Consider the following 27,945-nt stretch of genomic DNA (forward strand, 5'->3'; position numbering starts at 1 on the left):
AGGGGACACCAAGGGACAGGGCTTGCTGGCCATCATCAATACGGTTGGGACTGTCTCCCCTCCTATTCCTTGCCCAAAGCCAGGACCTGAGCATCAGTGTCCATCCCAGTATCCAACTCAGCCCGGAGAACCAGCTGGGACACGCTGCTAATCCCATGGGGACAACACAACTTGGGATGCTTAGGGCAAAGAACAGCCCAGCATTCCCCACAAACACCTCTGGGGCAGCCCAGCCTCTCCCCACAGCCCCTCTGACCAAATCAATGACAGCAACCGAGCCTTTTTATAGATATATTTATTTTTTTTTTAGCAAATGTTTATTTATATCAAAATACAAAACATTTCTGAAGCAGGGTAATGTTACATGAGGAGCAAGTTAATCGATTCCAAAACCCATCATTCTCCTACAGCATGGCTAGTTGTACGTAACATTGCGACACTGCCAGAATTTCTTATAGTGGGTACATTAAAATAAGAAGAATCAACTCAAGAAGTCAATCTATGAACATGCAATGTTACCGGCGATAAATTAAGTACTCAGCAGGCCTTAAAATTCCAACAGGCAGAGACCGATGGGCTTACTCCCAGTAAGGCAGGGCTTCAAACTCTCATTTCTTCCACTTTTTTGTTGGCTTAGGAGCATTTACTCATTAACTGACAACAGTCCAAGAGCCAAAAGGACCCAACGTTCTTGGCAGAGTGGGATTATTGCTTGGAGCTGTCAAAGCAGCCCCAGCTCCCGGCCGGCCCCAGGGAAGGGCTGGGAGAGGGCAGGAGCCGGGGGCTGAGCACTGCGGAGCTCGGGCTGAGCTGGAAGATGCCAAAGCCCCGGAGGAGGGGGCTCGGCGGGCTAAAAGCCCCTCGGAGCCACCCTGGGGGTGCCGGAGCAGCGGGCAGCGCTCCCGGCGAGGTCTCGGATCCCTGCCCGGGGCAGGGTAGCACCCAGTCGGAAGGAGAGTTTGGGGTGGGGGACCCCCACTTGTGCCCCTCGTCGCACGCCTGGGGAGCGATGCTGAAATTTGGCTTTCCCTCCCCCGGGAATTCCGGGGAATGACGATTCCCATCCTAGGGAATTCCAGGGATGCCGATGGCGAGCGTGGCCATCGGTCCCTCCTGCTGGCATTTCCTGGCCTTGGCGGAGGCCGAGAGCAACAATACAGATACAGAGAGATTATAGAGAGAGCGGAATAAGTTTCGTATAAGGCTTTGGTACAGCACCATCATGTCAGATTTATTTGTAAATCGTTTACAGAAAAAAAAAGCTTACTGAAAAAATAGTGTTTTGTTTCTTTTATCTTTTTTTTAATTATTTTTTATTATTTTTATTTTCTTCTGAGGAACATACCTGAAAGTTCAAAAATTAACCCTCTAGTTGCCGTCTGGGCTCCCATCAAATGCTCGTTTTGCTGTGTGCAGTTCCAAAATGAAGCGACTTGATCCCAAATCCCACCAAATTGTGACACAGTCCGCCCAGCTCACAGCACTCACTAAAATCAACACCACAGAAACCCGGCAGCTGATCGCTACTCACTGTTTAGTAAAAATTAAAAAATAATTAAGGAAAAAAAAAACAAAACAAAACCCTAACAAAACTTCCATAAAGAGAAAAGAAAAAAAAAATTAAAGTCATGACAACGAACGTTATGGAACCAGCGGCACTAAAGTTTCTTTTATTGTTATTGTTATTTTAAAAAGTCAGTTCCACTGGTTACCATTGAAACAGCACCAAAGAGCACCCTAACGTGTGTTATACATCGTAATACTCGACATTCAAGAGATGGAAACGAGGTTGGATGGTCTAGTCTTTATATCCAGAGGCAAGAAATTCTTCATAAAAAGAGGAAAAAGTTGTCCCATGCAACCAGAGACGAGTTGGGTCCAGAAGAAAATCCTGCCTTAGGGGAAAACACTATGGGGTTAGGAGGGGATTAAATCAAGAGCTACCTGTGGAGGTCTAGGAGGGTTCAGAGAGTCTACAAACCTAGGAAAAGGGGATTAAAAAGTCTGGGCTCCCCCGGAGAGCCAGCGATGCTCCCATGGGAGAGCTGGAGATGCTCCCGGGGGGATCCAGGGCTGCTCCCCGAGGAGCTGGCGTGCAGCTGTGATCCCCAAATGCCCAAAGGATGAACCTTACGGCAATGTTGGCATTCCCAGGATTTCCAAAGGGCTTCCCCACGTGGGGAATGCCAAGGGACCGGAGCCTGCACAGATGTGGAAGGTCCTGCACCCCCTGGGGCCACGGGAGCATCCCCTGCCTGCTCTGTGCCAGCCCCGGGGAAGGAAAAAAAGGGAAGTTTGGCCTTAAAGTGCATCTGGGAGGGCAAGGGGTGAGTGCCAGCATCTCCCACCGAGCCAGAACCTCCCGAGCAGAGACAGGCGCTTCCCAGAGCTCCCAGCCGAGCGGGACGAGCCTGGGAGGGAGGGGGAAGAAGCAAACCCCCCCTGGACAGCCAGCTCCGGGCAGGGGCACGCGGATGGAGGCAGCGGGGATGGTGTCCAAAAAAAACCAAACCAAAGAAACCACGGGGAGCAGGACGATGCTGTGGGAGCCACCACCCCTGAGCCCCGCCGAGAGCAGGGAGGGAGCAGCTCCTGATGTGTCTGTTTGGCATCCAGAGGGTTAACGGTACTGTGGGAAGTGTGCTTTGTAAACATTTCTAGCTTTCCTTTGCCTGTTTTTTTTCTGTAAGTGATTCCAGGGGAGATGGGGAAAGGAGAAAGTTGCCTGCCCCCCTGCCCACCCCCAGCAATACCCAAAGCCCCACCGGTTGGGGGCAAGGCAGCCCCCCAGCCCGGACACCGAGCGGTGAGGAAAGAAATCTCATCCCTTCTCTTTCTCCTGACATCCTTTTTTTTTTTTTTTTTTTTTTTTTTTCCCAGTTTGTTTGTTTTTTTTTTTTTAACATATAAAATACTCACTCATGTATTTACCGCTAATAAATGCAAGTTAGTCCCATCAAACATGCTTTGCTTCGATATCAAGAATTGGTGCTGAACAAATCCTGTCTGGATATTAGAAACATCCCCCACCCTAGCCCCCCCAACCCGACGAAGAAGAGAGAGAAATATCATGGAAAATACAGGTGACACCTACAGAGGACACGGGGCCGCTGCTCCCGGGAGCACATCAGTGCCTCAGCCATGGGGACATGGCATGACCACGCTGAGGGACCTCTGCCTGCCTCTGGAGGGGTGTAAGCACTCCAGGGCTGTGCCACCGTCCCCTCGGGGACATCTGAGCCCAAACAACAGCACCTGGACCCTCCCAGAGCCCAGGATTTTGGGACACAAACCAAGGGGAGTGAAGCCTCGGCCGCCACTGCCCAAAGACAATCCCCAAATCATGCCCCAGTGAAGGCAGAGGGGTGGATTGAAGCTCCCTGGCATTGCTCAGTCCCAAACTGGCTCCTTGTCCCCCCAGCGTCCAGGGGGAAGGGGGCAGGGATCCAGCAGCTCCCTACTGCCCTGCAGAAAAACCCCAAATATCCACAGACATCCCCCACCACGCCGGGGCTCGATGCCACCTCACCCACCAGGACAGGGAGAGCCCCAGATCCCATCCATGGGGACAGGGAGAGTCCCAGGTCCCATCCACGGGGACAGGGAGAGTCCCAGGTCCCATCCACGGGGACAGGGAGAGCCCCAGATCCCATCCATGGGGACAGGGAGACCCACAGATCCCATCCATGGGGACAGGGAGAGTCCCGGGTCCCATCCATGGGGACAGGGAGAGCCCCAGATCCCATCCATGGGGACAGGGAGAGCCCCAGATCCCATCCATCCAGACAGGGAGACCCCCAGATCCCATCCATGGGGACAGGGAGACCCCCAGGTCCCATCCATGGGGACAGGCAGAGCTCCTCACCCTATCCAGGCAGGGAGAGCTTCAAATCCCACCCATCCAGGCAGGGAGAGCCCCACATCCTGCCCCAGTGGACCCCAGCACCCCCAGAGCACAGTAAGCCCTGGGACTCTCCTGGAGAGGCACTGACATTCCCTACGGAGAAGGGTCCCCGCTCCAGCCGGGTGCAGGGACCTGGAGGATCCCACTGTGGCCACCTGGGTGGCTCTGAGGGGCTCCACCGACTGCAGGAGGGGTCCAGAAACCCTCGAGGTTTCTGAGGGCAGCGAGGACAGGTGACCAGGGAGGCAGCAGCGTGGGGACCCTGTCCCCACGGCGTGTCCCCATCCCGTGCCACCCCCAGGCTGCAGCTGCCTAGTGCTCCCCGAGCGCCCACGGAGCTGAAATTTGTCTTTTTTCTCTCAGAAAAAAAAAGCCCAAGACAGCCCTCAGTGAAAACACCACCTCGCCACGGCCCTGGGCAAGCTGGCAGCGAGCCCAGGCTTCCCCATCCCGGGATTTTTTTCCCTTTTTAGTGTTTTTCCCTATGGAAACAGCAAACAGTGGTGATGCTGGGCCCGGAGCGGGCGGATCCCCCGGAGCACTGCGAGCCCCCCAGCCTGGCCCAGCCCTCCTCTCCCTCGCCACCGTATTGCTCAAACAGCACTAGGCATGGATACAAAAATAAAACAGCTATGTGACTTAGATATATATAATTTGTATATATATATATATATATTTGTATATATATTTTTGTCTATTTATAGGTGGATGGAGAAGCAGAGAAGCTGAAGCGCAATATAATGTAAAAATACTCGCTCTGCTCCTGCTGTTGAGACTCTCCCCACCTCTGACAGCCTCTCTCATGCTGCACAGAAGTTTCTGACACCTATTACTAACGAATTATTTTAAATATTTATTCTCCCCCCCTTCTAAAATAGAGAGTAAATATATATTTGTTTAATTTTATATACAATGCGGTTTCGATACACCAATATCATTTCTTTAGATAGAGATACTGGGGCTCATTGCTCAAGTCTCTTTTTTTGTGTTTTATTTTAATCTAAGTGCTGGGGGGGGAGTGGGTGGAAATCTGAGGAGCTTTCAGACCCGGGAAGATGGGCACCCTCTTCTGCAGCCCTGCAACCTCAGGAGAACAGGAATAAAAGCCCTCCTGGGAGAGAAAGTGTCATTTTGATGGTAAATATAAAATCTGGGCAAACTGTCCTCCATCCATGGGGGATGCCAGCCCCTCCATCCTGCATTTCCCACCCCACTGCAACCAGTACAAAAATCCTTAGCTACCTCTACAGAGCATGCTTGCCTCATCCAACATCCCCGAGCCTGGACCAGCCCCTCTGCCCACCCCCTCCCCAGGTCCTCCCTCCATCCATGCACGTATCAAAAGTCAGCCAGAGCTCCTGGACTGGGGATGCTCGTCCTGCTGCCACGCAATGCCGAGGAAAAGAGCTCAGCCAGCTGTGCCAAAACACCTGAACTTGGGGAAAACGGGCAAACACGGCTCCTCCTCAGCCCAGTCACCCAGGCAGGGGAACAGGCTCCCATCTCCGTCCCCTCCCACAACCAGACTGGTCCTCCCTGCCTGGGGATGTGCCAACTGATGGCAATTAAGAGCAATGTTCAGTTTCTTCTTTTGCTGGCACCAGTGCTGCCAAATCTGGCCGCTGCTTCCCAGCCCTCAGTTCCTGGATCAAGCATTCCCTGACAGATCTCTGATAGGAGCAACTGCACTTCCCACCTCTCCTTCCCACAGACGCGGGCAGAGAGGAGTCAAGAGACTCAGAAACAGAAAAAAAACCAACAAAATTAAGCTGAAGGGGCAAAATGGGAGTAAATGTCCTGCTTTCTGTGAAGACTACCCCATGTCCAGACAGCACAGGGGTGGCTCTGGGAGAGGAGTGGCAATCCAGCCTGAATCTGGCTGCCCTCGTGCCCGGGGTCAGCACCAGCTTTGGCATCACTGGTGACTAAATCCCTCTCTGCCTCAGATCCTCAAAGTCCTGCTAATGGGGTTTAAAATAAAAAGACACTGTCAAGAACATCTTGTCCCTCCAAGGAGGCACTGCCGGGGCTGGCTGGCACAGCCAGTGCTGCATTCCTCAGCTCAGGGGACAAATTTAGCTGTATCCCTCTCTCATCCCTTCTGACTCACGCTTCTCTGGGAAGAACAGACGCAAAGCAAAATGCTTTCATACAAGTAACCAAAGAGCAGCATCTAGAGGGACTTGAGGGAAGGGTTTTTGCGTGGTGCAGCTTTTTCTTTAAGTGATGGCACCAGACAGGAGGCAATGTGACATCCCCTGCCACGCCGTGTCCCCACGTGCCTCGGACACGCGGAGCACAGGACCTGTCCCTCTGCTCCTCCATGCCACGGCCCAGGGGTGAGTCACAGACAATGAACAAAGCAAAGCTAAAAGTGGGGATGAAATCATGAAACAGAGCGCTCTGTCGTGTGCAGCAGGGCCACAGCAGAGCTCACGCCATCCCCAGATTCCCCTCAGGCTGCAGCTGCTCCCAGCCCCTTCCCCGCTTTGCCCATCCTGATCCCCTGCTCCAGCACGGCTCTAACCTCTCCCCATGACACACACATACCCCGACATGCAAATCTACTGAATTCTGCAAACCTAGCTACCTTTGTCCTACGCTTCTCTAGCTATTTATATCTCATATGTACAGTGGGTTTTACTCTGGTTCCTTGAGAAGATTTCCTTCCGAAAAAGCCTTGACTTCAGTCTGGGGCTGCAGCCAGCCCATGTGGGACCTGTGGAAACCCCTAAAGGTCCAGCCTCATGGAAAAATACCTACAGACGAGATCTACAGCTGGAACCAACCCAAATCTTTGAGAACTCCCAAATCTACGTCACTGCCTGAAGCAGGAAGAGAAACCAAAATGCCAGGTGGATTTTGTCCTAATGCAGAAGGCAAGGTGGGAGCAGCAATGAGTCTGGAATGTGTGTCACGTCTGGATGCCACCAGACATGACAAAGCCCTGCCAGGACCGTGCCTGAGCTGCTGAGCCCAAATCCAGTGTCCTCAACACTCCCAGACGCAGGTTCAGCAAGTTGTTATTCCCTTTATATTCCCTTTACATTTATATAACCAAACAGCATCACCTCCAGCTTTCCTCCAAAGCGGGTGGCACTGAGCCAGCAGACAAGGTGACAAACACCAGATGAACAGCCCGGAGTCCCCCAGTGGCCCACAGCAGCCTCCAAGTCACAGGGCAGCAGGAATGAGAATCCTCCCAGGAAAAGCATCCTCTGCTCCCACAGACACCCTGGGGGCTCACGGAGACCTCTCAGCTCAGGGCCAGGCTGCAAACCACACTGAGGTTCAGACTGGGAAGGGACCCTGGGACCTTGCAGCTCCCCCACCCACACACTCATCACTCCCTGTGCCTGTGGGTGCTGTCAGTGGCAGGCACAGAAATGGGGCCCCACAAACGAGCCCTGAACGCTCCCTCTCCCCCCTTTACACTAACTTGTATTTTCCTTCACATCAACACCGCAGAACCAAAGCGCTGCTGGGGCTGCACGGCAAAGTCACCTTAGAAACACGTGGATGAGAGCTCAGCAAGTCCTGCTGGAAAAGCAGGCAAAGCACTTTCCCTGCCCTTTTTCCCTGCCTGCTCCAGGACTCATTGTCAGACTGCAAGGACAGCACCCCAGAGCCCCCCTTTTCCACAGGGTCTCCGTGGCATCCTGTGCCCACCTCTCCACGTCACCTCCCCCAGCTCGGGGTGCCCCAATCCTGCAACCCCAAGGCGGCACGGAACCAGTGCTGGAGCATCCCCACCATGGCCACCTTGCAGGGAGAAGCATCAGCAAGGACCCCCAAAACTGGGCTAGCACCCCTGCATTGACTCCTGAGCAGAGCCCAGGGACAAATAACCTTGTGATTCAGACATTTTTTCACCGTGGGCCAGGATTTGCCAAGGGAGCTAATGGAACATCATGTTCGCAACGTGCAAGGAGGAATCGTACAATTACTGATACAGAAAGAGCCATCTACCTCAGACCAGCTTAGAAAATAAGAGAGTTTGGCCCAGGAAGATAAAAATCAAGATATATTTTGCAGCATGAAAGGAAAAAAATATAAAAAAAAATAAAAAATGAAGAAGCAGCAGCAGCAGTGACAGCAGCTGTGTTTGCAAACCACCAAAGCGACACGGAGTTCGAACGGGGGTGAAATGGGGGAAGTGTTTGGCATCGTCTGACACGGCTTCGATGTTTCCAGGTCCATGGAAGGAGAGAGGAGCAACCCTGAAGGGCATGGAAACCAGAGGGCTGGGAGAAGCGAGGAGGTTGCCAAAGCAAGAGGCGAGCCAGTCAGCCAAAGCACGGCCCGAGTCTATCGGAAGGTAACTCGGTCTAGCAGGGAAAGGAGTTAAGGATGGTTTTAGGGAGGAGCTGCTTCCACGAGGCGCCCGGGCGGGATTTCCCACTCCAGCAGCGTGGCAGGTACACGGCTGAAAGAGAGAGGGCTGCAGCTCCAGCCTCTAAAGGTCGAAGACCATGAAAAGCCCAGTGGCTCAAAACACCTGCAAAAGGAAAACAACTCTCAAAAGACTGACCCAGCAAGCCGGCATGCTCCGTCAACCTGCCCTGCACTCCAAGTCCTCTAGAGCTCCTTAAGACGGGATGGGGCATAGTCCTGAGGTAGCAACCTCAAGAGCCTGAAGACAGCGCCTGGCCCATCCGAACGGGTGTCGTAAATCGTTTGGAAAGCACTCAAATGGAAAAGCAAGCCTCTGTTTGAGAGGCTGAGGCAATGAGAGCAAAAGGAAGAGCAAGTTGGCCATGGCACGGGCAGCACAGAGCCTCCACGCCTCCCCCGGCCCCGAGGGTCACCTGTCTATCAGGAGCAGCCCGGCTGCAGTGACTGGCGAGCTGAAGTTTGGTCAAGCCAGGCAGAGTTCTTCCCGCTGCCGAGCGGGAGAATGGCATTAAATCAATTCAGATCCGAGCAGGTTCTAGGGAAAAACCCTAAAAACACACCCAAAGAAAAGAAATTGGCAGTCATACTGTTAGCAAGGTTGAGTTCTCACTCTGAGATTTGAGGTTCTTATGTCAGGTCACTCGTCACGTCAATAAAAAGCCCTGGTGCAGGCTGGAAAGAGAGAGGCATTTCTGCCAGACCCTCCCTCCTTCCCAAGACAAACCTGGTGATGGTTTGAGAAAGTTGTTAAAGCTCAGAAATATCTGGTTATCGATTTAGAGGATTCATTGTCCAGTGGTTCAAACCTTACTGAAGGGCTGGAGATTGGAAAAGACACGGTGCTCTGCTTTTGGTGGCCACAGGTTCCCGAGCATCCTGCTGGGAAAGGAAGCACAACCTCTCAAACCAGGCATATGGAGGCAGAGCCATCAACAGGCTCTGACCTAAAAGTGTGGCATGGTCGGAGAGCCAGATCACAACAGAGAGCTCACGTCTTCCTCCAAACATCTCAGCCCTTGTAGGTTCAACCAGCAGCAAGAGCAAAAACCAAGGCAAAGCAGAATTAAAGGCGAGATTGCAGAGAATCTCTTGGCAATTCTACCTGGGAATAAACAAAAGTTTCGTATGCAAATAGAGAGCCTGAGGCTAAAAACATGCCTGCAGGCTCTCCAGCTCTCCTGATGCTTTTTCTACAGCCTGAATCCACTCAAAGCAAGAATATCTACATGAAACACTCGGTGTTTTATTCCCAGGCAGGCTGGAGGGTTTAGCACTTTACCGCAGAGGAAGAACTGTGCAAACCTGGATGCAGTGGTTGATTTTACCACTTCAAACAAAAAAAAAAAAAGAAAAATAACCAACTCTAAATATTTTAAAGGTAGGGATTGCTTGGTATTAGCACTAAGCATTTACATAGCACTTGCAGTCTGTAGGCCACCAAGTGCTTGCCCAAAGTGCTCAAATATGACTTATCCCCATTTTACAGATGGGAGAACTGAGGCACAGAGAGGTCAAGTGACTTGCCCAAGGCCACGCAGTCAGAGAGTGGAGGCAGAGCAGGAAGTGAGCCCAGCTGTTCTCAGGTCACACCTTGCCTGCTAAAAACAAACCAAAAAAAAAAGGCCTATGCAATCCAGAACACCACCAGCCACCTAACCTACCCTATTCTGAAGAGGAAATACATTCTGGTGAAGAGTTAGAATAGTATTACTGAGGGGAACAGGGGGCAAAGGGAGGGACACAACCCTGGCAGGTGTCACAGCCGACACATCCGGGCTGGAGCAGGAAGGAAAAAGGGAAAAACAGTGAAACCAGCAGCAACACATTTTAAGCTGGCACGAAACGCTGGGCTTAGCTTTGCATGGAGCCATCCATCCGCAGAGCTGGGCACTTCCAGATGCTCTCCCTGGGGCTCAGCACCTGCCGACGGAGGCTCTGGGGACCACGCAGCCAAACCCCATTCGCTCGCACGCCTGCGTCTCCCGCTTCGCAGTTATTGGTAGAGATTAAACATCCCACAGTAAGAAATCACATCACCACGCGGCGCTGAGGAGCATTCGCCTGAGATACACAGAGCGTCGGGCAGAATGAATCAAACCCACCCTCATCAAAGCTGGCACACGCCACACCTGGAGGGGGAAGCACCCTCAGATCACATCAGCCCCGTAAGTGCGCGCTCGCACGGCATCAAGCACACGTTGCCGAGGCTCAAGTGCATTTGCACACAGACAAATGGTGATTTCTCACATTGATTCAAGGCTCGGGGTCTTTCTGGCTTTTCCCTTTCAGAGATAGGGTAAGGAAAGGTGTCATGGATGGTTTTGCTGCTGTTACCTTCACGTCAAAGGAGGCTGGGAAGGGGGAGGCAGGGAGATTTTCACAATTACAGCTTTCCTGGGATTATTTGGTCATGTTTTTATCATAATCAGATTCATGGGATTACCAGCTCCCGCCTGGGTTGTTAGGTTCTTGTCACTTAATTACACCCTGTGGCATTCAACTTCTTCTGGTGATTGAGGGCCAGCTGCTCCATCCCACACTTTCCCCCTAAACGCGCGCTGCCGACGCAGATGTCAAAAGCTCCATCCATGCCTTTGAAGCCTAGAGATCGTTTCCAAAACCGAGGTGCAACACCCCCCTTCCCACCCCACCCAAACTGTGTGGGGTGGGGGAGAAGTGGGTTTGAGGAACACCCAGCCCAAAGCATTCTCCCCAAAGCATCCCCCGGGTCCCCCCAGCTTGTCCCTGCTGTGAGCCACCGAACCCCTCAGAGAGGTGACAGCTTAGGGGTGTCCCCCCCTCTTTCCCATCACCTCCATCCCCCCATGGTGTGACACCAGCTCCTTCCACCGCTCCTGTTCAACCTCCTGGGACCGGCGCTAGGCTAGAGCAGGGTGGCGTGCCCACTGGTGTCATCGTGGTCCACGCTGTTGAGAATGGCTGTCTGGTCTTCAGGGAGCTGCCGGTGGCAGAGGTCGTCCTTCAGTGCTGAGAGCCGGGCGAAGGGGTCCTGACGAGGGTGTCTCTTCTTCTTGCGGAGGCAGACAGCTTCGTCAGGCGACAGTACCTGAGAGCTGGGAGGGTGCTGAACCTGGGAGGCAGAGCCATCTGGGAAGGGGGGAGAGAAGGCAGATGGGACTGGGGCCAGCAGCAGGCGGAGCAGAGCGCTTTGCTTGCTGAAAAAGAGAGGTGACAGCAAGCCTGGCCCTGAACCCGCAGCATGGCAAGAAGGGAAAATGAAATTAACACTCAAAATTCAAACAAATTACTAAATATGGGAGATGCATGGAAAGGACAGGGTTTGGAGGAGCAAAGGAGGGACAACCTGCAGGCGAGCAGCCCGGGGAGACATCCCTTTGGGAGGCAGGGAACAAGGGCAGCATCCAGGAACAGGCTTGGAGAACCCCAGCGCTGGAGCCGGCAGGGATCTGCCCAAGCTCTGCTCAGAGCAGGACACAGGGAATGCTGTTGGGGACCGTGGGGTCCTCGCACTCACTGGGTTGTTTTCTGGATTTCGAGGAGCCCTTGGATGACTTTTTGGGCTTCTTTATCCGCTGGTATTTCAGAGCTTCGAGCCTCTCAGGTGCAGCAGCGTCCCCGGGCGGAGATGGACGTTTTCTAGGAAGGAAAAGCAGACACGCGCCATCAGCGGCTCCCGGCCACGCTCGGGCCGCTGGACGTCCCCGGTGGGGGATCGGCCGATCCCAGCTGGCTCTGCCGTGGAAAAGGAAGAGGTGAGAGACCTGGGGCTGAGGGAGCAGGGCCAGCCAGGTGTGCCAGAGTGCAGGATGGAGGAAGTGAGGCGTCCCCGCTGTGCCCCTACGTCTCCTCCAGGTTTTCGAGCGGCACCGCGACCCGGCCGGTGCCACATCCAACACGGGCACCCCCAGCTCACCTGCCTGCCATGCCAACACTGCTAAACAAAACAGCACGGGGCAGATCCTATGTCCGATAAGGCATTTCTGGGAAGTGGTAGGAAACCCCTTGGGATGGAGAGAGAAGAGAAAGAGATAGGCAGAAGCGGCACGGCAGCATCGAGACGGGCACCACGAGCCACCCGGGGCGGACAACACCTGCGCCACAAACAGCAGGGAGGCAGGATCCTGCTGGCCCTGCTCCCACAGCCAGAAAAACCAGGGGCCACACGACAGACAGGGACACCAAGGGCACACACCGACAGAGCTGGGAGAGGTACCTCGTTCCCAGGTCCCTGTGAGAAGCGACAACAGAAACGCGACAGCACAGGAGCATCTGCTCCTGGAACAGCGAGAGGCTGGGAGCTGGAAATGGAAACACTGACAAGGTTTCATTGCAAGGACAAGGAGGACATTTGCAAAGGGGTGCTTCCTGCAGGAGAGCTAGGAGGTATAAGGGATAGTTTATCAGCTGTACCCCCTGAGGAACTCTTCTAGGTGCAGTATCCTCCCCTTTGCAAAGACATTTTTTGTTTCATTTCCTTCACTGTACCTGTTTTTCCCATCCAAGGCCTGGAATGCACGACTGCTGTAGAGAGCAGAGCATTAGAGGAAAACCTTTTTCTTAGGAGAGCAGGCAGTCCAGCTCTATCTATAGCACATCACAGCATCCCCCCTTCTTGCTGCTCTCCCATCTCCTTCCCCCTCTCCGTTTTACTTCCACGACCCTCCAAGAGTCACCAACTCCTATTGTCACAGAAGAAGTCTGAGGCCATCTGGGATAAACCCAAGCCACTTGCAGACAAGGTGTCCAGAGAAGACAGGAAGCCTCCACAAAGCACCTTTCAGTGCAATAAAGCAAACATTTTAAGCCAGGCTCCAATGAGGAAAGGAGATTTAAACCTTCAGAGGAGGAGATGACTCTCTTCTGTTTTCACAACTTGGTCACCAGAGGTCAGCAACCAAACCTTGTCACAGGAGCCACACAGAGGAGCGTGCTGATGGCAGCTCCTGCATCCATCTGTGACCAGGGCAGGGACCAGCATACCCCACAAGCCACGGGCAGCAGGGGGGCAGGAGGAGCCTTCAGACACAGAAGGCTTTGGGCACAGAACCACTGAGGATGGTGTTCCCCTGTCTATCAGCAAGGTGTGCCCCATCCAGCACTGCAAAACCACCGTGGCTGCTGGCAGGAGCAGCAGGGAAGGGGCGAGGACATGGGCTGGAGCACAGACCCCACGCTCCTGGGCTGTGGTACCAGAGTACACCCACCCACAGAGCTCCTGGAGCTCCTCATCTCCCCTGGGGTCCAGGCAGAGCCTGGCTGGCACTGAAGACACCCTGCAGGCTTTTCCCCACGGGTCCCATGTGTGCCACCACTGCCAAGCACAGTGTGACAGCAGCGCTTCCCATCCGACATCCCAAGGGCCTCCAGAGCGTTGAGATTTCAGCTGGGGCGCACAGGCAAGGAGCTCCCAGGAGATTTTTCCCTTTGGGGAGCAGGAGGGGGTTTGGGTTTTTTTGAAGATGAGTGTGATTGCAAAACTTCTCAGCTCTGCTGGCAGCACTGGAGAGCACCCAGGGAAGTGCAGCGTGAGGTGAAGAAGCAGCTGAGGCGCAGCAGACGCAACAGAAACCCAAACACTGGGCACAGAAAAGCTCCTTTTCATGTTTTCCAACGCAACAGAGACGTCGGGTGTGGAGATTTCCTGGTGAGCCTCTGTTCCAGCTCCCAGCAGAGCATCACGTCAGCCGAAGATGAAGCAGCTCATTAGACATTCTGGGAGTCCTGCTGGCTGGATCCAGGCTTTTCCTATCCAGAAGACGACGTTTACATTTGCAGAGCTCAAACGTTTTCCCAAGTGCAATCAGCCTCTTGTGAGAGAAGCTGCCAGCAGCAGCTCCACCCTCTGAGCTGAACCAACTGAGCCATGCACGTGCTGGCTGAAGGTAGGACCATAGCAACCCACAGGTCACCATGCCACCACATGGCATTCCCTGCAGCAATTCCTGCTTGAATGGCCAGTAACAGGCTTTTCCCACTTACAGCCAACATTCTGTGGGGTGCACATGAGTTACATTCCCACAGGTACTTGGCTAATGGTGATTTCAGCTGCTCCAGCTCCATCACCCACAGAGTGTGCCAAGCCCTGGACAGCACCGAGCTGGGTGATCCTGCCACCATCCTGCCCCCACCAGCACCTGCCTTCTACCACATCTTCCCACCACCCAGACAGCTTTTGCCACTGTAATTAAAGCTCAGCCTGTAAAAGTCTCTTCCTCTTTCCACTCTTTTTTCTTTCCAAGAAGAAGCTGTTGTGGCATACTGACAAAATTAAACAGATTTACATGAGGGATTATGAGGAAATTGCCTGAAGCTCATTTCCACTAGTTCTCCGTAATTGAACTCGTATTTATACACACAAACATAAACAGTGAGTGCACTGAACCCATGTGTCACCATAAATACTGTCTGACCTCTGGCAAGGAAGAGATACAGAGGACAAAACGACGCTACTCAGCAGCCAAATTTTATCTGCTCTACCCACCCTTTATCTCTTCAAAGGGTGCCGATTCTTCCAAATTAGTTTTCATTTTAAGCTCAGCCAAAAGCCTTTTCCTGCCCTCAGAGTTCACATTCTGGGCAGCTGCCCACACATGAAGGAGCTCTTGAATACCAACAGACGAAATGTTCAGGGAGGTGGGAGAACTTCTGGAAACTTCAGTGTACAGCCAAGCAAAGGAGCTTTGAGAAGCCCACGTGAACTCCTGGCACCAACCTTCTGCAAGGTACCACCAACACCTGGAGCAGCAGTTTTCCTTGAGTCTTCAAAGGAAAACCCTTCTGCATGAGCAAGTGTCTGGATTGCATGGACTGGGAGGTACTGGAGAGGCCACAAAGGTACTGAAGGACCTTCAAGAGTCCCAGGACAGGAAAAGGAAGTAGAGGAGAAGTATCCAGCCCAACACACATCACAGCTGCTCTTCTTCAAATGTCCTTCCATGTACAAAGCAAAGGTATAAGGGAGAAGATGCCTGAAATCATCACTGAGCTCTTTCCACTCAGAAGGGAAACCCATATAAAGGAAGGGTGCAGGAGATTCAAGGATCCTATATGTATATTCATATATATTCAACCTCATGGAGGTCTGAACACACCCTCCCTGTCTCCTCCTCTCCTTGAGCCAAGACATTGACATCCAGGAGTAGTTCGGGCATGTTAGAGCATCCACTTGGATAGAGTATCCACTTGAAAGGAGCCCACTGTGTCCTTCAGCCCTTCATCTTCCTCACATGAAGAGCTCAGTTCTCCTACACGAGGCTCCTGCAAGTCAGAATTTCCACTCTGCTCCGAGGCAGTGCTGTCTGCTGCCTCCATCCTGGAATGCTTGAGATCCTTCAGCACAAGAGGTGCCAGAGAAACGGCGGTGACAGCCCCAGCCAGGGCTGCTCTGCTGCCAAGGCACCGCCAGCAGGGAGGGAGGGAGGAAGGGGCTGGTCACAGTGGGGAGCACACCAGAGAAGGGGTGCCCTCCTACAGGTCTGCAGACACCACAACTCATCTACACAACGGACTTCACCACCATGCTGACGGAGAGGAGAGAAGGCGAGGGAAACGGGGCCGGGCTGGACAGGAAGAGGGGGATACAGTCATGGGGAAGGGGAGGGGAGAGAGGAAGATAAATGAAAAACAAGAGTGAGAAAATATATAAGGAAATTAAAGAGACTGAAAATAAAAATAAAGTAACAAGAATAATAATAATAAGAATAATAATAATAATTAAGAAAGAAAAGAAAAACGCACTCAGACAAGCGGACTCACAACTTCTCCAAGCGGAAGGAGGCATGGAACACATGCAGAGGATCAGCACATGGACAGTCTTTAAAGGGGAACCTGTTTTCTTTCAAGCGGGGAGCCAGGGCTGCTGCTCCTCCCGCACGCCTGGCGCCGACGTCCCTTCGTCACTCAACGCTACGCCACTGCCAAGCCCCCCAGCTCCCAGCACTGGCAGTGCTGCCCTGGCAAGGGGGGCCTGGGGAGGCCACCCAGAGCAGGCTGCCGTGCCAAGGCGCAGGGGAGCTTGGTGCCTTGTCTGTGGTTTTTGGGTTTCCCTCTGCAGGGAGACAACAGCCCCCTTTTCCCTGTTCCAAGATGCGCGCTGCATCCTAAGAAAAGAAGATGGGAGAACTCCTCGTGCTGGCTCAGTAATTGTGTCATTTATCCCTGCCCATCCATAAAAACTACCTGAGCTGCACCTAGCAAAAGCCACCATGCTGCAGCAGGGAGCCCACATGCTGCCTCTCCTTCTCCTCTCAGCTTCTAATGCTGCAATAGAGAAATCTGGCTGGTCTGGCTGGTCTGGCCTGCTCCGCATGCACTGACAATTTTATAACCCCAAATCATCAAGAAATTACTTGGCTGGGCTCTCTATGGGATTCCTTGCTTATTGAAGTGAGATTTATTCTGCTGGTTTCCCCTTTTTGGGGATAATGACTCTGGAGCTGCCCCTGTGACTGCAGCTCCCAGCAGCATCCTGGAGTAGGACACACGGATGCTCCCACCTTGCTGGGCAGTGTCACCCTGCTCCTCAAAATCCATCAGCCCACGGCAGCCAGCACTGGAGACAACCAGGATCTAAACAAAAGCCACACCAACCTCAGACACGAGCCTGGACTCACCTCTGCTGTGCTAAAGCCGTGACTGCTCGTGTCCCTAACGCTGCCAGAGCAGGGAAGGGCCACAGAGCAAGAACAAACAGCCACATCCTCTCTGAGGGCTTCCCCATTCCCAAAAAGCCTGGCACAGCCCAGATCTCTCAAGGCTTGGTACCAGCTTTGATCCTCACAGGATGCCCTGTGCCGGGATCAGCAAGGAAAAACAGAAGAAGTGCTCAAGAGACTTGGAGGCTCAAACGGGATGGGTTTTGTCACGCCAAGAGGATGGCTCCTCCATGGTGCACACACATCCAGCACCCCCTCCTCGCCAATCCTGCTCTCCCCACCCCAGGACAACCCTCCAGGTCAGCTGGAGGAGTTCCCCTCTCCTGGAAACATCTCCCTGATTTCTCTAGGCATCCCACCTCTCTCTCACGAGGCTTTTTCCCAGCCCAACAAGGTTCCTCAGGCTGTTGGAGAGAATCAGCCAGGACCTTGACCCTTCCCAACCAAGGCAGCAAACACATCTTTTGTAAGATGTGTCCTAGGGAAGTTTGGGTATGGCCATGCCCTTAGAAACAGGCACATCTACAATCCCATCTCTGCTTTCACAACCAGCCTGGCTGATGGCCAAACAAGTGCTGCCAATTCTCTGGGTCTATTAAGTCTACAAATTATTATTATTCCATCTGGATTTGGCAGCTTTAGTGATATTCTTCTGCTTCTAAGGTCTGAAAACCATCTCCAGATTACTCCATCCCTGTTCCAGAAATGCCCATGGCTATCTAGGAAACCAGGCCCATGAAGGCAGCCCAGGAGGAATTTTCTTGGAAGAGTCTTTCAAGATCTGTTTAGTGCAGTTTAATTACGGCTGGGTCAGAAGAAGTCAAAGATTTCTCCAAGGAGAATTTCAAGGATTTTCCCATGACTACACCTGTGATGGCAATGAAAAAACACCTTTCTGGAAGTCTGAGACCATAGTTCTGCTGCTGCCAAGCATACAATCCATCTTGAGAGAAAGACTTCCTCCATTTTCTGTGATTGAGGAGACTTGGGAAAATAAAACAGATCCAGATAGTGCTGGAAACAAAATTCTCTGTGTGCTGGACTGCAGCTGGAGACTGATTTTTGGAGCCCACCCTGAGCTTGCTGTGTAAAGCTGGTGGCTCCAGAGGTGGCTGTTTTTTCCTGGCTCCAGGGGGTAGCTGTGGGCTCCTCCTGGTTTGGATCATCTGGGACAACCCCACCTCAACACACACCTCCCTAACACCACACAACCCCTGTGCACCCTGCCAGGGCCAAAAGTGCCACGTGTGTCACCAGCCCCCGAGAAAGGAAGGGCAGCCCAGGGAGACGGCAGCTCGGCTCATCCCAAACCCCAGCCCCGAAGGCAGGGGAGCAGCGTGTGCTGCTGGGAGGGGAAACCCAAAAGCCACAGAGACTGTGCGTCCAGAGGTGTTTCCTAGTGTTTTCACATTCCATATTCCCCTTTAAAGGAAGAGATGGTATTGGAAAAGCCCCTTCCGTGTCCCCTGTCATGCCCCGCTCCCAGCCACCCTCCACAGCACCCACACCATCCTTTCGGACATGGATCACCCTTACCTATTGAGCTGAGGAGAAGCTTGTCTCGACAACACTGCCCAGATAGCTGAGATTAATCAAAAACAAAGCAGTTATCAACACCCGCAAGGAGCCGAGCTCCGCAACACATCAGCACGTCAACAACTCCAAAGGAAAAAGGAGGGAAAGAAACCAAACTGAAACACAAATGAAACGAGGCTGGAGAAGAAAGGGGGAAAGAAACAGAAGAGAAAGGAAAAGAAGAAACAAAAACGATAATCAACAAAGCGAATGGATACACTGCATAAAAGCACGGACAACAGTGCTGCTCTAACACGGCTCTGTCCTGGAGCTGGCTCTCCTTGGCATGCCCTGCTAGAGACATGGACCTGTGACTACATCCCTGCCTGCATCGCTCCGTAGCTGGGTTTTCCAGAGGCACACAGAAGTCATTTCAGGCTCATCCAGCTGTTCTCCCTCCCCATCCTCTCCCCCCTGAGCCCTCCTTCCTCCCGTTCAGGGATTTGCTAAGGCCATAACGCTTCCAGGTACCAGAGGGCGGGAGTGAAATGCGGAGGGCACTGCGGGGTGAAACGCTGCTTCCCCCCTCCCCAGAACACAGCCTCTTCTCCGAACGCCTCCGACCGCGCCGGCTCCGCGGGGCTGGGAGCCCCGGCCCCCGACTCCTCTCTGCCACAAGCTGGAGGAGGGGGCTCGACCCCACCAGACAAGAAGCCAGAATGAAGCGAGACGAAAGGATGGGACGAAAGCACGGCTACGGGGTCTAAGGTGCTGTGAAAGACGGAAGGAAAGAGGAGAAATAGAGAGAAAGAGAGAGAGAGAGAGAGACGCTTTTGCCTGGAGCAACCCTGGTACCTGGAAAACCAGCCGCTACTGTCTAGTGCAGCCACATCCCTCTTTAGGGCAGGATCTGAGCGTGCCGGCAGCCTCCCGATCTCCGCTGGGCTTAGTTTATTTATATTTTTGCTCCTCTCCTGACATGCTGCTGGTGTGGCTAAGTCCTTGATCTCTCCCTGCCCGCGTCCTGGGGCTGCAGCATCCCTTTTGCAGGTGGGGCGGTGACCGTGATAGCTGTTTCTGTCATGCATTAAAGCTCTCTAGACTCCGCGGGAAGGAAGAGGAGGAAGACAGAGGCGCGGCGGCGGCGGCCCTAACGTTCGAAGAAAGCCAAGAGCCAGCAGCTAGAAGAGGAAACAACCTCCAGTGACACCAGGACACTTACCTAAGCGAGCCAGGTCTTTGTACACCTGGTAGACGGCCCGTAGCCCAAGTCACGGCGCTTCCAGATTCCCAAGGGACCGGGAAGGTCGCCTGCCTAAAACCCAGCGCTCTCGGGCGGCGGCCATGCAACCCATGCCCGTGGCACCAGCCTCTGCCTAGCAAAGCCCGCGGGACGCCGTCTCCAAAAGGGATGCTGCAGCGTGCCCAGAGAGACCCTACCAGTTGGGATGGTGATGGCAGGGAGGGAGTCAGAGGGAGTGGGTAAGGCAGGGTGGGGGAAGCCAGGAAGGGGCTGGGGGGGATCACCACGGGGCTCACGCACTTACCCTGTGGCGGCTACCGTGGTGGTGGATGTCGGCTCCGGTTGGAGAATCTCCTCGTCAGCCCTCCTTGGAGAAGGGATGTCTCCGAAAACATCCATGGTGTCCACGGGCAGGGAGGAGCCCTGGGAGTTGGAGAAGCCGGTGCCCACGGGAGTGAAGGCGGTGGTCGGTCGGAAGCTGGGGCTGTCCCCGCGGCTGCTCGGCGCCGGAGATCCCGTGGAGGACGGCGTGGATTTGCGGGAGAAGCTGACGGCCGCGGGCGGCTGCAGCGTGATCTCCGACACCTCCGCCTGCTGGATGAGCCCCGGGCGGGGCCGGGCGCGGGCAGTCAGCTCCGGGGAGCTGTTGCGGGAGCTCAGGGGACTTTGGGTCAGAGGAGAAAGCCTTGAAGGTTGTAGCACCACCTGATGTAAACTGGGCTCAGCCCTCCTGACCTGCCGAGGGCTGGGCCGAGGTCGGGGTTGGGGCTCGTACCACCTGGTGTCCAGGCTGAATGTGCTTGTGCCGCTGGGGCCGACGGGCTCGGACGGTTCGTGGTAAGGCAACACGGGTATGCCCATACCTTGGCTGGTATGTCTTAGCTGCCCTTGACATCCCATGGGTTGCATAGGTTTGTCCTGCCACTTGGTGGTAGTGGGCACGGAGGATTGACCCCTGCCCGGTGACTTGCCGGTCCAGCTCTTTGGTGCCTCCAGGGGCAGGATGCCCGAGTAGGATGCGGGGACCACCTGGAGGGAGGAGGGTGGTGGCCCCCGAGGAAGGCAGCCCGTGGGCTGGGAGCCCTCGGCCGCCTCGCAGGGCTGGAGCTGGTGGGGGAACGGCGCAGGGGCCAGCTCCAGGCTGCCGAAGGGGAACTCGGCCCTGCCCCAGGGCTCGGGGGACCGGCCCCCCGTGGGGGTCTGGGCCAGGGGCAGCGTGCTGTTGGAGGCATTCTCCCCGTTCTCCTCGGGGATGGTGGGGTGTCCGAAGGGCCCCTCGGGGGGCAGCGGTGGGGAGGACATGACCGAGCTCAGCGGGCTGACTTCTGGCATGTAGAAGGGCGGCGGGTCCACCTCCCCGGGGCTGCTGCTGCTGAGGTAACCGTAAAACTGGTGGTGGAAAGCCCGGGGGGCTGGCGGGCGGGCCTGGCCAGTGGCCTGCAGGGCGCCGGGACCCTCCAGCGCCCGGTGGAACCGGGGGCTGTATGCTGGTGGCTGAAGGTAGGACTCCTGGCTGGAGGAGAGAGGGGTGAGCTGGGCTTTCAGGGCGGTCACGGAGGTGGGGACAACGGGGTCGTCGTTCTCCTCGTCCGACTGCCTGAACTCGGGGTACATGTCCGTCTCCTCCACGAAGGGGAAGCCCTCGATCCGCCGTGTCTTCAGGGAGGGCTCCATCTCCGCCGGGTCCATGACGAAGCGTCCGTCCGGCCCGCGGCTGATGAGCTCGATCGGAGTGGTGGCCTCAGCTTCGGCCTCCGCCTTGGAGACGCTGTACTTCTTGCTGCTGATGGCTCGTTTGGTCTTCTTGTAAAGGGAGAGCTCCTTCTCCTTGGTGGGGCTCAGCATCCGCTTGGCCTGAGGGCCCTGGTCATCAGAGGACTCCGAGGGGGGACGGAGTGTGCGGATGCTCTCGGGACTCACCTTGCCGGAAGACAACCTGGACCACAGGGGAGAAAAACCAAGAGGGGACGGTCACCTGGAGCAGAAAGGAGCCCTTCTCGCCCAGAAGAACAACTCTGGATCCGGGAAACAAAGTGCTAGCAGCTCTCAAAAGAGGAACCTCTGGGAGAAATTGGCAGAGTCTCACCAGCAGCAGTGCACAGCATCCCTGCTCCTTGGGAGGGCAGCTTGGAACACCTGGGGCTGAAAGCTCACACAAACACCTCGCAATAAGCTCCACCAACACCCCAACACCTCACAACAAGCCCCACCAAGACTTTGCAACAAGCTCCACAGCCCCACAGGGAAAAAAGACACATCCAGAGCTCGCTTCCAATTCCTTCTGGGGTTTCTTATGTCCACCTGAGCTATCCATGCCCAGGAAAGGCCCTGAGAAGAGGTACATCAGGCAAATGCTCCCTCCCACAGAACTCAGCCCCTCACTTGGAGATGCTGACGGATCATTTCAGACCAAATCTTTCTCCCATTCTCAACACTCAGACTTTAGGCTGAGCACCTCAAAAGTCAGGGAGCATCAGGTTAGTTCCCGCATCCCTATCCAGAGAGCCTTGGACAAACAGGATTGAGAGGCAAATGACAGCAGATTCAACAGACAGTGCAGGTTATTTCAGTGCAGTGGATGAACTGAAAACAAGTAAGATTCAGATCCACCGGCACCAGGACATTTTCCAACAGTCGAGGAGCCAAAGAATGAGGTGTCCACATCCCAGACTCTTGCACTCCCACCGGGAAGATGCTCCTACTGATTTGCAGCTACACATGCTTTTGATGGGCTCTGCAAGCAGCTGTGGCTTCTGCAGCACCACGATCCACCACCTTTGGGCACATGTGGAAAGAGGCTTCAGCAAGGCACTCTTCAGGAAAAAAGATTAATTTCCCAGGAGAAAAGAGCCAACAGAGAATAACTCAAAAATTATACTGAGCTGGTAGGAAGGACTCCATGTGCAGCAGGCTAGTCCTTGTCCTAAGGAGCCCCTTCCAACTGGTGTTGAATTGAGTTCCACCAGCCAACTCCAGCTTTGTAAAATGTTCACAGATCCAGCAGGGTCATCTCTTAGCTCAGTTTGCTGCATTTGTCCCTGCCGCTTTCTGCTCCAATGCCCATTTGTCTCTTGTGAACTGCTATGCTCCCAAAAGCTCAGGGAACACCCAAAAACAGCTCATCAGGAGCAACCAAATAAGGATGAGATATTTCCATTGGAGCTTTGCAATGACTGCAGGAGGGAGGCACCTTGAAGACCCCACAGCCTGGTGCTGCAGCTAAGACAGATACTTACGGGGACTCCAAACTCTTCCTGCAGTGGGTTATCGAGAGAGGAGGGTCTGGAAGAGAATAAAAAGGGGAAAGAAGAGAGAACGCTGAGGAGGCGCAACACGACAGAGACAAGACAGACTCAACATCACGACAACAAAAGACACTCAACAAGAGGCCAAGGTTTCATTGCTCCAGTGCTTTAATGGTTGCTGACAACAAACAGCTCCCGTCACAGGGTCCTGCCCGTCCTGCTGCCACAGCCCCGCAGCTTGGAGGAGGTGGAGCTGCTTCCCTGCCCTCTCCAGCTCCCCAGCCGCCCTTTTCCCTACCAGCCACTCCTGCATGGAGGCTGCAGTCCCAGCTTTTGGGAAGCAGAGCAGCAGGGTCTCCTTTGGGATCTTCTCTAGCCCAGCAGTGCCCACTCCAGGCTGGGAGCGGCTGGCGAGCCCAGCTCCGGGGGGACCTGGAGGAGGTGAGCAGTGCCCCCCGTCTGCATCCCAGAGGACAGCCCAGCCCTAAATCCCCAGCTCTAGGAGTTATCACCACGTGGGAGAGCTCCCTCGGAATTCCCAGGCTAGTTTCTCTGGCGCCTCTTCACCCACCCTGCCTCTCCCGCTCCCGACCACGGGCGCTTTCAGGCACAGCCGAGGGAGGAAGTCAGGGCTTCACCTGAGGACGCGCACGGACGAAGAAGAGACAGACAGGGAAGAAGGTTACGACCACAACAGAACCAGGGGGGAGAAACGAGGGGGAGACAGGAAGGAGGGAGGAAGCAGACCGGGAATGGACTCACCTTTCTTGCGCTTGAGCTTGCGTTTGCGTTGCTTGTTGACGAAGCAGGCGGCGAGTGTGCTGAAGAGGATGGCAGCAGCCAGGAAGCAGATGGTGGCAACGATGCCAGCCAGCACCGGGCGGGCTAGGCCCTCGTCCGTCAGGTCAGGCTGAGGAAAAACATCTGGGGAAAAAACACAGGGCAGTGTTACACCTGCTGCCTTCCCCAGGGAAGGGGAACTCCAGAGTGTGGAGGCAGTGATAGTCTCCAGGAATGATAATATCTGTAAAGACCCTGATGATAATATCTGTAAAGACCCTGCTTCCAAGCCAGCCCACACAGGGAGAGCAATCAGAGCTGTTTCAGGGCCAAGGGATTTGGTCATCTCACAGCAGATCACAGAATCATAAGATAGTTTGGGTTGGAAAGGGCTGTTTAAGGCTTTCTTGTCCAACTCCGCTACAATAAGCAGAGACATCTTCAACTAGATCAGATTTCCCAAAGCAACCTGATAAACCTTTCTGTGTTAGTTGGTGGACACCCAGGGAAGAAGCTTCCACACCAAACAAATACATATTTATGTCTAAACACACAGCTGCAGCAAACCTGCAGTCACCTCCTGGCTGAATAACCCACTGCAGCAGCACAAGGTATTTCAACCTCTCCATTTCAGCATTCCAACGAAAACCGGGCTCCAAACCCTTTGCTAAGCAGGAGCACACGTGAAGCCCCAGCGGACCTCAGCTGGGGACACGTGCAGATGTGCACCCTGCACACCTCAGTGCTCCTGCTGTTTGCCATATCCAGGATCAGCGCATTCCCCCACGGGCACCTGCCAAACCCCATCAGAAAAGCTGGGCGTGAGGAGCAAGGGCAGCCAGCAGGGAGGCTGCAGCAAGCTCTCCTCACCACACCAGCACCACTTGGGGGCAGAGAGAGACCGCAGCATCGCAGCACAGCCGGGCTGGGCTTTCCACGAGAGCCAGAAAATCCAGGCTCGCCGCATCCCCATCCCTTCCTGCTGCCCTCGCCTTCCCCAGCGCCATCACAACCTCCTCCGCCTGCCCCTCTGCTCGAGGAGCATCCTCCGAGCTGCATAGGCAGGGAACACGCACCAACTGCAGCACGTTGCAGTCTCCCTGCTTGCAAAGCTCTTTTCCCTGTGGACTCTGCACTGCAGTGCTGCTTTTCCCTCTCTCCACCTTTCATTCCCGCTCCCAGGCTGCGCCAGTGCCCGCTCGGAGCTTTGTTCTCCAGGCTCACCGCAGAGCCGGGGCGTGCTGGGCTCTGCGGGGCTCCGCGGATTTGTCCTCGCCTGCTCCCATCGCGGCAGCCTGGGGTCGGCGCAGCGTTCAGCACACCCACGGCAGCCCCCTCAGCCCAGCTCTCAGCCCCACAGCCGTGGGGAGAAGAGGAGCCAGCCCTCACCTGTGCTGGACACGCCAGCGACGTTGCTGGGTTCGCTGATGAGATCCTGCATGACCGCCAGCACACGGAACTCGTACCAGGTGTCCTGCAACACCAAGCACACCCGTCAGGGCCCCCATGCAGCCTCCAGTCCTACCAGAACCTCCAACATCCCCCAGATAAATAAAACCCTCTAACAACACCTTCTTAATGTTAGCAAGTCAAGCTTTTATCCTTGCCCAGGGGGTGTGTGGCCATTTTGTGTGGCCAGCCAAAATTCTGGCCTCCACCCAGACACAGATATAAAACTTTTTCATCTATTTATAGGTTTTCATCAAACAAAGATTATTGTTCATTGGTTCTAAGTTACACAATTCTTCTTTCATTAATTAGTATTCTATCCTCTATTGGTTATTGATTTCTCGCTTCTTATGCTAATTAGTGCATATTTTTAGTATCTTTTTCCTCCTGTAGGGACTTTCTAATGTATACTGAGACTTTGTTCATCTCTTTAGCTTCTGGTTTCTGTAAAATGTCCTTGTGGTCCATAAACCCTACATTCCAACCTCAACAATACATCCTTCTGTCCCTTTGTTCATTGAAGCATATCAGACTGACTTCATCAAAACTTTAAGTCTCAGCCATTTTCTCAAGCTGTGTTCCTACAAAAGTAGCTTATAACAACTTTGCCAAACACTGGCTAAGAGTAATTGAAGAGTAACACACTATTTATCATTTATATGTATATTGATTTTGATTACTTAACACCAGCAACTAAAATCATTAAAATGTTCTCTCTTTTCCAACACTTGCCCAGCTCCTTGATCGAGCCACTCCAAAACTTCCCCAGAGCTGCAGCAGACGGTGCAATATTATCACAGAACCATAAAGGCTGGAAAAGACCATTGAGCTGGGTGTGGCGTGGGCACCCCCTGCTCACCTGGGACAAGTCCTTGGCGAAGAACTCGCTCTCGGAGCCCGGGATGCCATCATCCAGGATCTCCCACTTCTCTGCCACGCGGAATTCCATGATGTAGCGGTCGATGGGGAAGCTGTGGTTGGCGGGAGGGAGCCACGACAGGAGGACGCCTTGCTGTGTCCGGTTGGCTGTTAGGCACCTCGGTGGGGTAACCAACACCAGAGGCTCTGGAGTTGTTACAGGGAATGCTGGGGACAGAGCAGAAGGGACAGGGACACCTCTGAGCTGGGGCAGGGCAAGCACAGGAGATCCTCTTCCACACGTGCCCCCAGCAGCAGCAGGAGGACCACTGTGGCTGTTCCCACATTCCAGGAGTTTAGGGCACGCTTTGGGAGTCTGGTCTCTTATCACAGACATAGAAAAGTGGATTTTCAAAAGGCACTGGACAAATGAGGCCATGATTCCAGGCTTTCCTGCTTCCTCCCACCTCCACCTGAGAGCCCAAAGGCTCTGAGCTGTAACGAGTGATCTCATGCTCTATTAATACCTCCTGATCCCAGCTGAACTTAAGGAAGATCTAAAAGCTGACTGGCACAGTACAGCTCTCCTGTGCTGTGTCTCAGGACAAGCCTTCCAGAGCCTCATGCATCCAGCAAAGTCTGCAAGCTTCATCCAGGACCCTCCACAAACTATCTCCTACATGGCTGGAAACTATTGCTGATGATGTTCATCTCCATCTCCGGCAGATAGGACACATGGAGCAAGGCAAAGGGCCCCTTCTCCCCACAGACCTCCCAGATCCCTTCCCAGCCCTCCCCTGATCCCAAGGAGGACCTACCTAGAGTGTTCACAGTGACCACCTCACTGAAGGAGCTGGTGCCCAGCTTGTTTTGAGCCAAGACACTGAACTGGTAGGCAGTCTCTGGTTCCAAGGTATCCACCAGCAGCCAACTGGAACCAGCTGGCACAGGGAGAGACAGCCAGTCATGGGGTCCAAACTGGGCTCTCTTCATCCTGCCGAGAGAACAGGGAGCATCCTCAGGGGAAGGTGTCTTTGACAGGGAGGACAAGAGGCAGCATCAACTTCTTATGCAAAAATGGAGCTTTCCCGAGCGATGGTTTGGTTTGACAGCAGTGATGTGGATGGACATGGGGCAGTCACTCGCCACCCACGAGCTGGCAGAGGACACCATGCCCTCGTGTCCCACCAGCTCTCAGGGGCACTGCCACCAGCTCTCCCCTCTGCCCTGAGCGGGGTCAGGGACAGGAGCAGTGCCAACAGCCCTGCTCTGACTCAGTCTCCACCAGTTTTCCATGGCAAAAGCGGGAGCTGGAGCATTTTGGTGAGTGCTGCAAAGGGAACGGCTGACGCAGGAGACAGGCCCTGTTCCCATTTATACCTCGACATCTCCTGAGCCAGAGCCAAGTTCTCCCTCAGCTGTAGCCCTGTACATGTCATCCCACAAGAGACATTTAACTAAATCCCCATCTCTGCCACATTTGCACAAGTCGGGGGCTGCCAGCACAGCCTGGGGCACCACTCAGGGTTTGGCAGAGCAGCAGAGGCACTGGCAGGGAGTGCAGGACACAACCGTGCTGGGTTCTAACCACAAACCCAGGTGAAAAACCCTCCCAGAGCCATCCCAGTGCCACCCAGGAGCATGCAGACTCCTCCATAAGCCATTAATCCCACCAGGATCCCACATCCCAAAGCAGCACCACTGCATGACTGCTAGACTGCAAGTATAGGTGCTTGTGTTAGAAAGATGTTTTAGGGAGTCTGAGCCCTCAGCTGCAGGATTTGGTGGTGTCCATGGAGGATTTGGGAAGGATTTGTGCAGATGGTCTGTCCTGGACAGGTAAGGGGGCACATCTGCAGCCACCAGCACACAGCCAGGTGAATCCACCCAGCAGGAAAAGATGGAGGAAAGAGAAATAAC

At 54.2% G+C, this 27,945-nt stretch overlaps 1 protein-coding gene across 8 annotated transcripts in view; it reads right to left on the reverse strand.

The window, feature by feature from the left end:
• Nucleotides 1-277: 277 nt before the first annotated feature.
• The window catches only part of IGSF9B (immunoglobulin superfamily member 9B), a 50,160-nt gene continuing 22,492 nt past the window's right edge, over nucleotides 278-27,945 (reverse strand). For 4 of the 8 annotated variants that reach the window (XM_021525809.2, XM_021525808.2, XM_021525807.2 and 1 more), the window contains 8 exons: nucleotides 26,844-27,019; nucleotides 26,027-26,253; nucleotides 25,108-25,192; nucleotides 23,701-23,862; nucleotides 22,930-22,975; nucleotides 19,998-21,629; nucleotides 11,796-11,917; nucleotides 278-11,407 (listed from right to left, as the gene is read on the reverse strand). In XM_021525809.2, the coding sequence (XP_021381484.2) occupies nucleotides 11,184-11,407; nucleotides 11,796-11,917; nucleotides 19,998-21,629; nucleotides 22,930-22,975; nucleotides 23,701-23,862; nucleotides 25,108-25,192; nucleotides 26,027-26,253; nucleotides 26,844-27,019 (2,674 nt within the window). In that variant the 3' untranslated portion in view covers nucleotides 278-11,183. Of the gene's footprint in view, nucleotides 11,408-11,795; nucleotides 11,918-18,471; nucleotides 18,518-19,305; nucleotides 19,632-19,997; nucleotides 21,630-22,929; nucleotides 22,976-23,700; nucleotides 23,863-25,107; nucleotides 25,193-26,026; nucleotides 26,254-26,843; nucleotides 27,020-27,945 lie in introns of those variants that run through there. The other 4 variants (XR_013341127.1, XR_013341128.1, XR_002465039.2 and 1 more) reach the window with 4 other exon arrangements.

The sequence above is a fragment of the Lonchura striata genome, chromosome 23 (assembly GCF_046129695.1).
Source record: "Lonchura striata isolate bLonStr1 chromosome 23, bLonStr1.mat, whole genome shotgun sequence".
In the NCBI taxonomy this organism is placed as follows: domain Eukaryota; kingdom Metazoa; phylum Chordata; class Aves; order Passeriformes; family Estrildidae; genus Lonchura; species Lonchura striata.